The 17233-nt window shown below is 37.1% G+C and overlaps 1 protein-coding gene across 4 annotated transcripts in view; it reads right to left on the bottom strand.

The window, feature by feature from the left end:
• Positions 1 to 17233, bottom strand: part of TAB2 (TGF-beta activated kinase 1 (MAP3K7) binding protein 2) — a 59812-nt gene that overhangs the window by 5744 nt on the left and 36835 nt on the right. For 3 of the 4 annotated variants that reach the window (XM_072927070.1, XM_072927068.1, XM_002196492.7), the window contains 3 exons: positions 14211 to 14400; positions 7385 to 8897; positions 612 to 772 (listed from right to left, as the gene is read on the bottom strand). In XM_072927070.1, the coding sequence (XP_072783171.1) occupies positions 612 to 772; positions 7385 to 8897; positions 14211 to 14312 (1776 nt within the window). In that variant the 5' untranslated portion in view covers positions 14313 to 14400. Of the gene's footprint in view, positions 1 to 611; positions 773 to 7384; positions 8898 to 10767; positions 11058 to 14210; positions 14401 to 17233 lie in introns of those variants that run through there. The other variant, XM_072927071.1, reaches the window with a different exon arrangement.

Below are 17233 nucleotides of genomic sequence, written 5' to 3'. Positions count from 1 at the left end.
AAATCTGCCTGTTAGACTAATTTTCCCAGTTTATGAACAGTTATCATTCAGGCACAGGTAGACATTTAATTATTTCAGAAGTGATGATAAAAGAATCTTCCCTAATGACCACCTTTCTTTTAATCTAAGCATAATCTTATAAAAAGATTCCCGACCTACTAAATTGTTCTCTCTCATCAGACTTCAGAGCTAACTGAATAACTCCAATCTGCACTCAGGGCACAGCCACTGGTCTGGTCCACCAGATCAATGGATGATCATCCAGCACTGAAAACTGGTGCATTAATCTGTTTCTTTGGGCTCAGTATATGCACCAAGACCAAAAAGTACTTGGTGTGACAGCAGTATGAGTATTAACTTGTAAGGACTATCAGGTCAAACCTTTTGTGACTGCCTTTAAAAGCAATACTTCACAAAGAAATTAGCAATCTTCAAGCCTGTGGTTAAATGACACATTTTTAGTCCTTACTCTAAACTCCATTGTTTATCAGCTTAATTCTAGCTATACTGCCTGTCCCCAGTATATTGTCAATATCTGAACGAGTTTTCAATTTATTGTGACAGACCACACTTGTGGTTTAGGTTCATACCCTACAGATGTTTCAACTTACTGATGGAATTTGGGAAACAGAATTCGATCTTTTCAGGCGCCTTCGTGTTAGATTATTCTCCATTTCATTGACCTCTGATTTTAGTTTATCCAACTTTTTCTTTTGAACCTCAAGTTCTCGTTGAAGTCGTTCCATCCTGGCCTTCTGGTGTACCAGTAAAGCTGCAATACATAAAGTCCCATTTTATCTACTTTATTATCCTTCACAAGGCAACATCAGATTAAGATGCAAGTTAGTACTCTTTTGAGAAAAAAAGGAAAAAAACACTGCTACAGATTGCTTTTCCAATTTCCTCACAAGAAAATCTCTGCCATAAAACAGAAAGTGCTGTATTTTTGAAAACAGCACAAACTAACTACAGACAAGCAAATATGAGAAAGCCATACAACATAATAAATGGCCATGCAAAATTTAACTGTAATCTGTAAAAACCTACAAGACTAACTACTCAAAGGTAGAACAAATATTTCTTCATGTATTCATCTTAACACTCTAAAACAGGTAGCATGAAAAGGATTTCAGACAACTGAAATATGGAGCACTACATATCCTTATTACAATTAGGATTGGATCCAGTGTTCATCACAGTATGAACCATCAAACAAAACCAAACAAGAAATGAGCACACCACTAGCAACCTGTGATATTTGTCAAAAGCTGGACAGTATGTCACTTTACCCCTAAACTATGGTGCTGAACCATTAGCCCAGCTTCTAATTTCTAACACTGGTTACTATTTGTAAAACAAAAGGCACAAGGAGACCTAATCAAGAAACAATGAAGTTAGCAAAACTGCACAGTTTCAAACCACAGTTTTTTAAAGGTATAAAGAATCTAAGTAGCAGATGACACAAATTCATGCAATCTAATGAGTTTATTTCATTGAAGGCAGGCTTACTATTAAATATCATCACAAAAGCAGGTATCACAGCTCAAAGTAATAATCACCTTCTATAAAAATGTATTTCATTAGATCAAACATAGAATAATTTAAACTTCTGCACAGGCATTCATTCATCCATTAAACTAGTAATTCATATAAACTGTGATAATTTTCACAGACTATGAATACTTTTCTATCACTCTGGAAATTATAAACAAGTAGTAATAACAAGGTATTTTATAAAGATTGAATTTGCTTCACAAAATCTTTAAACCAAACTCTAGCTGGAACATGATGTTTAATTCCTTACAATTTCTCCTTCAGGTACCAAAAAATTAGAAGCACTCAAATCTGGTTGCCTATGTTTCCCAATAGTAGCAGAGGAAAAAAAAAAAAACAAAACACATCAAAAAGAAGGAACACTTCACATCTCTGGCAAGCAGAACTGTCTTCTCCTGCAGATCCTGCCTACTCATTCATTCATTCACACATTGCATTTTGTCTTCCAGAGGTTCTTTAAAAGGAGGAACCATGCCAAACTATTTTTGAACAGCATTACAGACTGTACTGAGATCCAGCCTAGGCTTTTGAGCCACAAATGTTCACAAGACACTGAAATGACACCTAGATTCTGCTACGCTTTGTTCAAATCGGTGAAATTTTCATAAACAAACACCTTTACTTTGGGTCACAGTAGTTGCACTACAGTAAATATTGCAGCTGTGCTCATACGTAAAATAAAAATGTAATAACTGAAATCTCAGTATAAAGATTTTTGTTGAAGACTTGGAATTATCAGGTAAGTAATCTCAACAGACAGCCTCTCCTCTTGAAAAGTCTTTTACAAACAGTAATGAAGCTGCAAGTCTAAAGAAAGGAAATTAAAGACTACTTTGCCTCTACTCCTGCAGAGAGTGTACAAGCCCATTTTCTTTTTACAGTTTATTTCCACTTTTAGACAGTCTCTTCTGTTTTCATTACCTTGGTAAGACTGCTGAGGCAACACAGCCATGCTCTACTGCCTAGACCTCTTCAGACCTGTCAAACTGCGGATGCAGGCTGCTGGTGAGTAGCCAGTGATGTTGGATGTGGTAGGTGAGGAGCACTCTTACCAGAATATCAGGTTGTAAGGCATGGCCTAGCCTCAAGAGTTCAACTATGACCGAGACATGACCTGCGCATCCCTCATCCCCTTTTTTAAGGTACTTTTGAAAAAACCCACTATATCTTATTTCAGTGTTCTCCTACTTGTGAGGTAGCTGTCAGTATGGAACTGCACAGGGAGGAGAAGGCACTGATGGAAGGTTACAGCACTACTACATGCTTTTCATTTTTATGTAATATCTGGAAAGTTATACAATTTATTCTCCTAGGAACTTTGTGACTTAACATCTGACAATTTCAAATCCCAATAGGTTTTAAAAGCACACATTAAAAATTACCATTTTGATTAAAGAAGAATCACTTGATACTACTGTGCTATCCTTCTACTATTAAAAGTAACTTTGATAAAGAACTTGAAAGAGTTTGGTTTAAGCGGAGACTTTCATATACAATTTGGTAGCTGCAGGAAAACAATGGTGGGAGAAAAACAAAACCCTTCCTGTATTTCAGTGTCGTATTTATGAATGGAAACCAGCAATTTAAGTGTCCAGCTCCCTCTAGTGTTGCTCAGAGCAACTGAAAACGTTCAGAAAAACACTGCAGTTCAACTTCTTAATTAAGTGCAAACAGGGTATTTGGCACATTTAGTTTTTTACACTTCTGCATGTTTCCATTCAACAGAGCGCAGTGTATTTCAATGCTCTGGCAGATGCCACTGTTTCCTCCGACATCCAAAGTGCACACTTTTCACATAAAAGCTGTGTATCATTATAATTACAGGAAGAAGCACAAAAGTCTGGAGGACAAAAGTTCACTCTTCCTCTCCCAGAGACCTTGTCAGTCAGGCACTAAATATACCTTTAAGTTTGTAAATGTATGCATAATTGTTTTCCCAAAGACTCAGTGAATACGAATTTAGTGTCTTCTGCTATTTTAAGTGTTTCTAAAATAAATTCTAATCTAGGAATACAACGATTTCACCCTATCCTATAGACTATGTATTTCTTGAATCTCTTAGTTTGTCAGATATGGAGGGGATTTCTGGCAATGCCATTACACTGTGGCAGGAAGTTCATGAGAGTTTCAAAACACACTTATGCTTGTGCATATTTTCAAAACTGTATTTGAATCTGCACAGAAGTCAGTCATCTGATGTGCAACTTCAATAGTTCAAACTGATTTTTTTATTCTCTCTTTACCTAATTTTTTAAAAAGAGCCTCACTGAAGAGTGGGGATAAGGATATACAGAGTCAAATATAAGGTGGTGTTTTTTCTTAGACCACGTGAGGAAACGGACTCAGAGCCTCTTGGCACATAGGCCACAGCTGTATCTTATTCAAGTCTTTTTTCTTAAACATCTACACGGACTGGCTAAGAATTAAAAAAAAATTGTTTCCCGCAGCTTTTATTTTTTTAAGTTTTAAAGAGCTCCAAAGCAAGAGCTGTATAAAATGTTAATTTACTAATCTAGTTTATCAATTCATTTATTTACATTAAAAACACAGTGGCAAGAATTGCTAAGCAAACATGCATCCACATATATTACTATATATTATTCACTCAACTTTGCACACCATCCTCTTTCAAGTTTAAGAAAATAATATGAAAATATCAGACAGTCAAAGCCATGTAATATTTAAACAAGGGACTTAAGTTCCCTAGTAAGAAAACATCTATCTAGTAATGTTATTACACAATTATGTATTTTCTTGATGGGATGCCTTTCCATTACACAGATGGAAAGCTATACGCAGAAGGAGCAACTATTAAAATAACTGTTCAGCCTCACTACTCATCACATGATAAGCATAAAGAGCATATATCACAAAAATGTACCCGAGTACAGAATTTTCAATTTCTAACAAGATTCCAATCTTTCATCCATATGAAATTTTATACTAAACTAAATTATATATTGAAATCCCATTTAACTACACCATATTAATAAAAGTAATTATAAATTGTAATCTCTGCTAAATGATGGGAATACTCCTGCACACTGACAGAAATGATACTGAACACATAAAAACGCATCCTCTTTTGGCTGTCCTTCTGGGCATCTAGCATTACCCTTCTCAAAGCACCGTGACTTTTTACTGACTTCAACAGCGGACACATGCACTCAACACTTCCACAAGTGAGTCCTCAGTATCTCAAACTAGAATCCTAGAAAATGAGAAACATCCCTCAGCAACCACTTCTCAAAAGTCTGGTAACACTGAGTTTCCTAGGATCACAGAGTCAGTACCAGAGATACAACCAAGCATTCCAGGGAAATGACACTGATCTTATCTGAGCAGTACCCACCCACTCCTTTACACATTATATAACCTCCAAGTTTGGCAGCAAGTAAGACAGAGACCTGGGGCAGTCTTCTACTACCAGCTGTGACTTTCTTGGGAGGGAAACCAGAAATATCATGGAAGGAGACTGAGGTGCCTACACACACTGCAATTAAGTAAAGTTTCTTTGATGGCAAGCAGCAGCACCTACACAGACATCCAATACATCTTCTGCTCTCCTGGGTTGGACCATGCATATAAAAATAAAATAAATAAAAAGAGCAAAGGAAATTTCATTTGACATCAAAGCAACTCCCTCTTCCACCCCAAGGTTTCTTTCCCCCCAGGCCAATTTCAATTCTCCCTGCCAAGATAAGAAGCATTCTGACAGAAATGGAAAAGCTGATGAAAATACATTTTTCTCTAATCATGGCCAGAGAAAATACTCATCTTCTCTAGCTAAAATTAAAATGAAACAAGCACCTTGCATGGAAAGATTCTGGCAGTCTGGCTAAATCATCAGCAGTTTAGAACACAGAAAACATCAAGTAACTCAAATCCCTTTTTGTATGCAAGACAAAAAAAAAACAAAACAACACTGCTTAAGTGTAAGAAACATGTTTAAAAGCAACAGTTAGGACTTCCAGATATCAATATGATACAAGTAAGTCTATTAGATTTCTCAACTTTCCAAATATTAATTAATAACAAAAATGTAAGAAACACTGCACTTATTGCAGCAGAAATGGAACACACATGCCAGAAATGCAAAACTTCTCTACATGTAAAGAACTTCAGAAGTATAAGCGCACTTTCTAGCAAAGGACACAGAAGGATGGTGATTTCCTGAGGTTCCTAAAGTTGTACCAGCCCACATCATTGATCTACACATCACCTAATAGCTGCAACTTGGCTTCAGGAAGAGCTGGGCTCCACAGCAAGTATGATGTCAACGCTTCTGGAACTCTAGTATCAAACTTGCCTCATCTTGATAAACTGCTGGTACCTGCAGCTTGTAGAGATTTTGCTGGAGGTTACAGTGGCCATCACTACCAAGGGTACAAGAGATAAAAAGATAGACCTGGTAGAAGTCAGCGCCCTCAGAAAGGAAAAACAGAAGAAAGGGACAACTCCCCAAAATGTACCCAAAGTGCTGTTTTGCAACTCCCTAAAAAGCACCCAACTTACTTGGGAAGCAAGTTCATGACCTAAAAGACTGTTTAGAGCCTAAGGACAAGATTTCAATTGCTTAATTTCTGGTATATGAAGTTTTCCAGGACTAAGACTAAAACATACAGCTAAGTCTCCCTCCAAGGTAAGAAAAGGAAATAAGATCTCGGGGGCAATTGTTTTGCTTACCTACAGATGAATTTTCTTAAGTTCTTTATGCACTGAACATAAGAGAATGTAAGGATGATTAGCTTTTTTGTTTTGACACATAACCTTTAGAAATTTTTGAGTTAGGATTGACTATTCCTCACCAAAGATAATTATATCCAGAAGTAGTGCACAAGCTAGAATCACTTTTTGATTTACTTCATTAACACAGTACTCCAGATGCAGACCTGGCTTTCAGTGTCCTGATCACTGTACTTACTTACACAAAATAAAATGGCTAAATTAATCCGAAGAATGTTTATATTGGCCGTAGAACAAGCCAGTTTTTGAAATTCTCAATTGTTTGCTGAGTCCAGAGAGGACCAGTGAGGTCAAAGACAAATTATTTTGATAACCTATTGTGAATACTGCTTAACTATCCTAAGACTCATTCAACATTTTTAAATGCTTACAGGAGGGTTAATAAACCACTGAGTTGGTAATAAAAGCATGCAGACCCATGAAAACACAAGAAAAAGATTAACAGGTTATCTCGCTGTATTCTAAGTCTTACCCCTCCATTACCACTGATCCCTTACAACAGATTCCTTTGGTTTGGTGTTCCTTTTCACATTTTAAAATGTAACAGAAGTAAGTATCAAGACTTAAGCATTTTATTGTCAGGAACATAGTAGGAAACATGGAGGCCAGGCCAACACTTCGTGCCATTAATTGCTTTTGAAGTCTGCTTTTCTTTCCTCTTAAATAACACTCACAAAAAAAAAAAAAAAAAAAAAAAAAAAGGAGGAACATAATCCAATGTAAATAGTATCTCAACTGATTTAAAAATCTGTCAATGGAATTGTAGCTTTTAGTAGAACAAATGTAGATGTTTCTTCCAGAACAACATAAAAATGAAGATGGTATGACTCCACTTCATTAAACAGATAACATATCTGCTTAAGACAAACAGAATAATATCTCCAAGTATTCAGTTACATGTCTTTACCATAAAAAGAAATCTATGATTTGCTTATAAAATGTCTTTATTTATTCAGGAAACACAAATGCTAAAATTAAAGACACATTAACATCATAGAGGTTACTAACTGTTTCCTGTTCTGCAATCTACACACTGAATTGACAACCTGGTCAAAATCTCTACGATTTATATTAAGAATATTACCTTGTGTGTAGGCAGCATCATCAGATCCCATACTCAATTTCCGTGCATCACTGATCCTATCCACATGTGCTAAAACAGGGTCAGTAAGATGCTGGATACCCTCTGGTTCAACATAGTGATCAGGAAGGTTTAGAAGGTTTGTAGGTTCAAAAGTTGGGGATACTACCCCTGGGGAAACTGCAGGGGGCTTATTTGGAGAAACTGTAATTTTAAAAGTATATTTTGTGTTAGGCTGTGTAACAACCACTCGAGGAGAAGTTGCAGCGGTGCTGTTGCCCACTGCTCGACTCTTGGGTGGATGGTGATGAATAAATGCAGGACCCATGCTTACTTGACCAGACATATTCCTAGCAGTAGTAGATACTCCAGGATTTGTCGATATGAAAAGCGTGGGCTGGTTCCGCACAAGTTGATCATCTCCTGTTGTGGCATTTGCTGAAATGTAGACCTTGGGCTGACCACGTGTGATCACTTCATCAGTATTTGGAGGACTGGCCGATATGTAAACAGTGGGTTGACTTCTACCTAATGTCTGACTGTTGAGGGAAGAGGGAACAGTGGAGGTGCGAGGGCCAGTTGAACGTAACTTAGAAGAACTGTTTCTTTGAGGCGGTTCAAGTTTGATTTCAATTTGATTTTTGCGAGGTCCTGTGGATATATTCTGAATGTTGTATTGGCTATGAGCAGAAGATTGTGAGCTACCAGATGAATGAATCATAGGTGCTTGTGGAGTAGTAGGAGAACTGATAGGCATGTACACATGAGAAGTCTGGTGGCCTTGCTGGTTTGGCTGTGTTGAGTGTTGCGATGAGGTATGTGGCGTAGTACTGGATGTAGGAATAGTAGTCCAGGGACTTGGCTGTGACGGCTGGTAGACTTGCTGAGGGTGCATGGGATTAAACTGAGATGCCCAGCCTGGCTGCTGCTGTGTTTGCCGAGCGGTACCACTAGGAGCTGTGATGTAAGGCCTAATATAGATAGAATTTCCCTGGGGACTGTTAAGTACAGGAGGAGGTACACCATGTATGTGCAAAGACGTTGGGGTATTGCGACCAGGCTGAATGTTTGGGGCTAAAGTTACCATAATAGGGTTGAATCTGGGTGTTTGTTGAGACAAGTTAGAAACTCCTTTGCTGCCTAGGTGAAATCCAAGATGCTGCCCTGGATTAGAAGCACTAACTGTATTAGCCATCCCAAAGACATTAAATCCTTGTGGAACCTGCGCAGGTGCTGTCTGTGGTTCCTGCTGAAACAGTTCATTGTTGGACTGACTGGTTTGAAGGTGTCCATCACTAACGCTGTGAGCTAGAGTCCTACTTCCATTCATTCTACTTCCTTCTATTCCATGGTGATAGACGTTCTGTGACTGCAAATCCAAATTAAGAGATGTCATGTGATTTCGTAGTCCAGGAATCCCAGAATCATCCGAAAAACTCAGGTCTCCTTCACCGTAGAGATATTTTGTGCTCTCCTGAGAGAGAACTGCACAACAGGCATCCAAATTATTGTTATTCTAAAAAAGACAGATGAAAGTTTGACATTACTGATAAAATACTGTCACAGTTATGTACGAATACATCCAATCACAACTGAAAAATGAACAGTGTAGCATCAGATGAAAGCCTTAGGTGGGTGGCTAGCATAGCTGCTCTATACACACAAAGGGCTTGCCTGTGAAGCTCACTGCTCTGGGAACAGTGACTTAGCTAGTGGCACCCAGGGCAGTGGTCTGCATTGCCTCTGAAGCAGTGACAGGGAGATCCTGCACCTTGGAAAGCTAGCTTTATACAGTATGATACACCTTGGATGAATACTTCCCCTATTCCTTCTCAGTTTCAGAACCATCTTCAGCAGAGACCAAAGCTCTGGCTTTAGGGAGGAAAATGACAGCAGGAATGGATTCACAGCATCTGCCTAGTAATGATTAATAATGTAAAAACAAAAATAAAAACAAATGTTCATTATAAATGTTTTCCCAAACACTTCAATACCAGCTATGCATTACCTCCTGCTGAAAACAGAAAGTGAATCTTATGAAGAGAAGAAATATGCTGACTCAAGAAACTGCACATGACTTCAAAAGAAATGCAAAAATTCAGTTTATACAAATATATCAGGATTATTATTTTGTGAGATTAAAATTATTAATTGAAAACCCAGAGGACATTTGTATTTTAATTTTAAATAGTTGCTTGTAAAGCTTTTAAATACGTATATTTGTACCTTTAAAAACCTGTAATAGGATGACTTAGAACAGAAACCACAACCTAGCTAGCTCTTTTTTTAAGAACATTTCAGAAGCAAACTGCTAATCTCTCTTCTCCTTTTCCACATTTTTTAATAATATTGTACTCTAATCTTCCCAATTTAGTTTCCTACATAAGGATTTGTAGAAAGAGTGAACATGCATCAGTGACCTAATTTCTTTATACTGTGCTCCGTCTTTATCACTTTTCACACAGAACCTCCCACTCCCCAAGAAATTAAGGTTAATACTTTCAGCCAGAAGAGCACCTGTTCAGGCCCATGTTATGAGTGCTAAATAGGTGGCAAATCCATCCAGCACATAGAAACAGTTACTTGAAAAAAATGCACGTGATCAAGGAAAAAAATTGCATGTGCCAAATAGCAACATTATCAGTTAGTTAAAGAGTAACACAACCAGATAAACTGATCCATGCTACATGCTTTCTATTTTGTCATTTTTGTTAAACTAGCAGACATTTCTCATTCTTCAACCACGATGAAGGTGACAGTGTTGTGCAGACATAGCAAGACTGTCTCTACAGATTTACCAAATAAAAAAAACCTAAAAAAACCCCAACAACAACAACAAAAACCCCAGAAGTGAGAGAGGGATGACAAAGCTAAACTTCACCCACAAAACCAAAAATATGTGTTCATACAGACCAGATACAGTTCTGAATTCTTCCAAATTAAAGCAGAAAAAAAAAAAAATCCCCAAAAAATCCCAGCCACAAAACTTTTTAAAATGACAGGATTCCCTAAAGGCTGTCTATCAAGCCAGCTCTATATAAGGATTGCTGCAAAAAAGTATTCACAGATATGAAAATGAATCAAATTGATGATACGCATATTGCCTCTAGTTTGGAATAATCACCAGAAGATGAAGTAATCAAAGGAAGTTAGTAGTGAAGAAAGGAAACACGCGGACAGAACAGTGGGTAAGATAAGAACAACAGCCTGGTATTTGTTGCAAAGGAGAAAAGGGAACCAGAAAAGGGAAAAAGATAGGATGCTACAGAAAAACAAGCTAGAAAGATCTCAAAGGCAGATTTTGCATGAAGTGAATTAAAATCATTAACAGAAAGGCCAAAAATACCAAGCCAAAAAAGAACAGGCCAAGCTCGCAAGGCCCTTACATTCAGCTTGAATGCATTTCTTTGGACAATTTTTTTTTCTTTTTTAAGACCGCATCCAATCAATTCCAAAATTTCAGTGACGTCAATGAGAAAATTGGAGAACTCAAAGGGGAAACGGGGGCATATGGAACCCCTGGCATCTTCTGGCTGGCAGAGGCAGAGTTTCAACCGCTTCTAGCTCTTTACAGATCAGAGAACCGGTTGATGGCAGAACTGAGCATATTCCAGCAAAACAATACCCCTCATCTTATCTCTGCCCATGTCCCATTTGAGTTTAAAATGTTGGCACCCTGAAAGAGAAAGAAAAAAAGAAGAAATAATAAGAATGCTGGAGGGAAATGAGGAAGCAAGGAGAGGATGTAGACTTGAGGAGCAGGTATAGAATGCTCCAGACACAAAAAACAGAATAACAGGGAACAAAGTCCACTGACTGTGGACACTGCAGTGATTGCTTTAAATGAGGAGAATGGGAGAGCTGAATGCAGGAGGCTTGTTGGGACGAACAGAGGGATACAAAACTTTTTAGGAATATTCAGTGCTGTCAGCCCAAGACTTTTTACTCCCTAGATTAAGCATGTCTAGGTTTTCTCCTATTAGCTCTTTAGCTCTGTTGTTACCATGCTATATATTGTTTAGGCATTTCAACAGTAGGCTATTTATCTTGAGGTACTTGCATACTCTCTTTATCCTTATTTTTTTCATTATAAGCATATAATGCTATAAACCTTCCTTTACAAACAGCTGTAAGCATTTGGTTACAAAGAATTAATGGAGGATGACTGAAGTATCTGTACATTTTTTTCCGCTCAATTCACAGTGATTCAAAGAAATTTTCTTTGTTATAGTATTATTGATGAGGCTTTTATAAACTACTTAATTGCTTATATTCTTTCAGATTCTCACCTGGGGTATCTTATAACCTCTAGCTTAAAAATAACTTCACCTTGACAGATGATGGCTGCACATAAGGTACTGTGGGAACAAGGCATTTCTCATACCAAATGTCCTCAAGTACTTGTCTTTGACCTGAACTACACTTACTACCTTTATTGGTAATTCCTTCCACTGAGTTCAACTACAAGGTGGCAGAATTCAAGATTCAGACACTGTTCCAGCAGCATTGAAAACATGTGCACAAGTACTCTCAAATTCTGCTTTTAAATCTTTCCCATCAGTCCAATACAAAATTTGTTGAAGAGGTTAGGCAGCTTTTATAAAAAACAACCCCGAACAAACCAAAACATACACAAACAAACAAGACCCCAAGCCAGAGAGCAGCAAAGCTAGAAGGTGCATCAGAGAAACCAGAGCTCATGAAATTTCAAAAAACCACCAACATGACAGGATTTTCTTGGTAAATCTTAGTTCACATAAAAGGTAGCTTTCCAGTGTGACAAATTAGTTTAGCAATACTGCACACACGAAACATTAATTACTCTAGACTGTTTTTTAAAGATCCTCTTATGAAAGCTGATTTAGAACACTTCCTCAAAATATAAACCCTTCCCCATAAATCTGTCATAATATGGGATGTACAGTATCTTTTCTTCACATTTCTAAGGCTCTTTTTATTTAAAGAAATCCACTGTATTCAATGTTACGAAGGCTGCTGACTATTAAAGACAAGCATTCGTTTTTAAATTTATTAAGAATTACATTCAGAAGATGATTACTGATGCATTAACTCCATCAAGTCCACAGACCTTGCTGAACAAGCAGTTGTCATGTTTGAAGAACAAAACTGTACTTGTAGTATAAAGCCTTACAGAGCACTAACAAAAATAGCAGTGTACAATCCTGAGAACAAGTACAGGCAATTTATACTCTGGTTCAGTTTCCTTTTCAGCTAAATAACGAGAAAGAAAGGACTGGAGAAAGCATGAAATCTCATGAGCCCCGAGCAGAATTTTGCCATCTTGTAAAACAAAACCAATTCTGTTGATGAAACACACTTTTCACAACTTCTTACTCTAGAAAGACTGGAGAGTCATGATAGTCTGGGCAATATGAGTGTTAAATTGTTACAGATACTTTTCCCAACAGTACAAACACTTTATTTGGAGATAGGTGTGTGTGAGTACATATGCATATGTAAGTATAGAAATATATGTATTTCATACATAAAAATACATGTAAATATGATGACAAAAAATTAGGATATAAAGAATGTTGAATCATAACCCCAGTTGTCCTAGCCATAGTCCAGAGACAGTTAGCTTCTGGGAAGCTGTAACCCATAATTTTTCCTGTCAGTGTATACTGATGATCAGTATGACTATTTGGATAATTCTCTTATTAACCAGAGTAAATCAAATGATGAATATCCTAAACTGAAAAAGAAAATCAACCAGTATGGATGCTTTGAATTGATGAAAAATGCGAAGTGAACATGTTTAAGCAACATAGTTAAATAAGTCAAGTCTACCAGCATTTGTTAACGCGAGGCATTTAGGTGCCCCTGTTGAGCTTTGGAGGGACGTTAATTTATCTTCTGAAGTAGTTAACATGATATTACAGAACAAGAAGCTGATACAAAATATGGCATGTGTTCCGATAGTGGCAGCACTGAAAACAGACAGCTGCACGTAGAAGTTGAGAATATGCAGCATTAGCACTAACTACAAATACACTGGTCAAAAATGATTTTTTACTATCAAGTCCAACAGAAATCCATTAATTAACCACATAGACTCCAAAGGTACAGTAAAAAAATGAAGCCCATCTGGCAGCCAAAGCCTTGGGCAGATGCACACCAGTGCCTCACCCCCCACTCAGGTCTAACACTGGAGGGAAAGCTACAAGCACCTTGTCCTGCCTTAGACAGCCCGACTTGGAGCACCTGGTTGTGCCCACATCACACTCCAGGCTTCCTGCTGGAGAGGGTACCTAAGGCAAACAGTGCTGGCTCTGCAGGCCAAGGGAGCTGGGAATGGAAAGCATTGGCACCAATCTGTATGCAGGCAAAGGCCCACCTTTAAAACTGATGGAGCTCAGGTAGCAAAGTTGCTTCTGGACCCACTTCAACACTCAAAAAAAAAAAACAACCAAAATAAAATTTTAAAATGCCCCACGTTGTAGAATTGCTTTAAATTGTCCCTGCTGGGCTCAAGTTGGCTTTGCATACCTCCTTTTGCCACAGTTAATTTTGGCTCTTGAGATGGCCAAAAGGCATGAGCATGCTGATTGGTGAGACAGCAGTCTCCATACACACACTGATAACTGATTTACAGGCTGATGTACTCTGAACCACCTCTGATTAGGCATGGAAAAAGAGAGGCCAATTTAACACTTTGCTATGCAATATCAAGAAATTGGCTGCATATATTTGCCTCTTTTATAGAGAAAATCAAAAAGAAAAACATCTGCTTTCAAAGGGGACGCCCATACAGAAAGCTCAAATTAGCAACGCTGCTTACTCACACAGCCATGAACAGAGCACTGACCTGTAACATGCATCTGGATACAACACCTTCAGGTACCTCAGGAAACTTCTGTCGCAGGTCATGTAAAACCTGAATATCAATTTGCTGGCTTCCTTGGGCCATTCGTATATTGCCTGGTCAGGATTTTTTTTCAACAGGCAGTTTTAGGCCTTAGTAAAGGGAGTATTCATCTCTTCTGTCCCAGCATTTTCTGGAAAAGAAAAGAAAGCCTTGAGACACCAAAAGCAGGCACTTCTGTTGCAACAAAAGAACACCCCACAAACTGAAACACACATACAAAAGCCCTTTTCAATTATGCAGCCAAAGTCTGTACTTTATGTTGATGTTTTCCCATGTGACATTTCTAAGTAATTGTCCTTTACATACTCATAACCTTGAAAATTGCCATTTATAGACACATCTGGTGGTCAGTTTCCTTCTGTCTTTGGTTTTATACTGACATCATAAAATACATGAGAATAAAAAAAAACCTTGATTTATCAAAGTATTAAAATTATTTGGTTTAAGAACAGCACATTATTTAAAATAAGCACACTTATTTTAAACACAACTGAACACAAAGTAGTCCACATCAAATTAAATTAGCAAATCTTATTCAAGCATCTCCATGAATTTTATTCACTTTCTCTGTGGCAGCAGTAGAGCAATTAAAAAAGTTACTCCATGTCTCACTAGAAGTACATGCATGTTACTTCAACAGTTTACAGTGCTAGACAAATTTAAGCAGTGACAAGACTACTGATCTTGCACCTTCTTTAAAGAAATAAGGAAAAACACTCTTCAAATGAAAAAACTAAACAATTACATTGTTTATCAAAACTTTACTGCAATACTTCTCTAATTAAACTTCAAATCCAACAAGACCACAGCAAATCTACAGAACCAGAAGATTCTATTAACAAAAAGAAAACTGGTTTACCCTAGTTCAGTATCAAATGCCATTTTTCCACCCCTCTTTTACTGAACAGTCCATAAACCTTCCTGCTAAATAGTTAACTCTCCTCAATCCTCCCAAGATGGCTTAATTTTTTTTTCCAATTTCTCTAACCTACATTAAAGCAAACCACTTTGCAATATGCTCTATTTCAGAATAGCAAATTCTATTATATCCATCTCAAGTTCCCTGGACAGTACTAAAATTTTGTATTTATTCTTTATTTAAATTATACCAGCAAAAAAGCACCTTCACAGCTGTCACATCAAAAACTCCATGGAAAGATATCAATCTATGCAGTCTTTTCAAAAAACCACAGAGAATAAATTTAAAAAACAGTACTTAAAACAAATGTTCCACATCGTCACCCCAGTGCTTCATTTCAATAAAGTATTTTGCATTCTAACTCATTTTTCAATGTCTGAAGTCTTGATAAAACACACAACAACCACAATTTCCATTTATTACTCCAAAGCAGCAAAGTATTATAACAATTACCTTAAAATTCAAAAGTGCTACAGAAAAACTTGTCTGCATCTTCATGATGCATAAAACGATTTATGGGTCATCATTCAATGCTTGCAAAGTTCAATTATTTGTTGGTAGCATGCAGAACTCTGGAGATTGCTTATTTTTATTTTTTCTACTGTACTTTTAAGTTTTGGTGGCTTAGCACCAAGCTGATGCCTGCGAGCAGTATCACTTTACTAAATTTGCTGATAAATTTTTGCACATGTGCATCAAATGTGTCAACATAGCAAAATATTATTTTTACTGTAATATGGGAGGAAGTAAACCAAAGAGGCTCTGTCCCACTATCTTAATTCAGAGAAATATACTTCAACACAAAAATAAATACTTTTTTCCCCTTAGTTTCAATTACAATAGGTAACTGATAAGGCTTCACTGACAATTTAACATACGAAAAATGTATCATATGAATATGATGGTGTCATTCCAATTATCCATGAGGTCTTTTGAGGCCTCTCTAGGTAAAGACAGATGAAAATATTTTTTTCCCAGTTCTTGATGTTGCAAGAAACTACAAAAATGATTCGGGATGCATCTCCAGAGGCAAACTTAAAGACCTGAAAGTTACTTTGACAGATGGAAGCCCAAGGAACAGACACACAACACTGCTGTCAGCCATGGAACTCAGGATCATCCAGAATATTGTTAGAAATATTCTCAGAATATTGTCAGAAAGTTACATATGCAAGTGGAAAATAAAAGGCATGAATGCAAGAGTGAATAGCCAAGACTGCCAGTAATTTAGACTGTAGAAGACAAGGGTATCAAAAGGAGGCAAAGGAAACTGCTGGCAGCAATATTTTTGTTTCATTCCAAGACTCTGGCATAAAAATCAAGGCAATACAGCATTACATAAGTAATCAGAAAAATCTATTCAAAAATTAATTATTGAAGAAGGAAAATTTAACACTGGTGACTCAGAAAAATAATTCTTCCTAAAATCATTAATATCAGAGTTCAATTACAAAGGAAAACTTCTAAATACTGGAGTGGAGTACAACATAAAGTTATTCTTGTAGTAATGCCCATTTCCAAACTAATTATTTTACATACTGCTTCTAGCTATTAAAAAAAAAAAAAAAAAACCAAAAAAAAAAAAACAAAGCAAAAAAAACCCAACAAAACAAAACAACCCCTTCAATGTGACTTTATAACGTTGAAGAGAGACAGAGATCCCAGTGCTCATTTATGCCAGAAATACTAAGTAACCGGAAGAATTAATTAGCTGTGTTCCTTTTCAAAGAGTATTGGCATGATCCCCAGACAACTTAAAAGGCCTGGCAATTGTATCATGATGGAGCTCCTGTTGAAGCTTTATTCTGTGAAAACTATTGAAACCAAAGTAAACAATGTGTCATCTCCCAAAGACTACTCAGAACCATGAGTATAAGACACAAAATACACTGCCTCTCTTGTTTATGAAAATATTCAAAGACAACTTAATGTGAAATTTAATTCAGATGCCAAATACTAGGCTGTTATAGCGCTGGACCAGTGTTAGCTAAATACATAATTTTTCAAGTCTCCTTTCTTCTGACAGAGCACATGTTTAACATAT

The sequence above is a fragment of the Taeniopygia guttata genome, chromosome 3 (genome assembly GCF_048771995.1).
Source record: "Taeniopygia guttata chromosome 3, bTaeGut7.mat, whole genome shotgun sequence".
In the NCBI taxonomy this organism is placed as follows: domain Eukaryota; kingdom Metazoa; phylum Chordata; class Aves; order Passeriformes; family Estrildidae; genus Taeniopygia; species Taeniopygia guttata.
The sequence above is the reverse complement of the archived record's forward strand: the minus strand, read 5'-3'. Positions and strand labels throughout refer to the sequence as shown.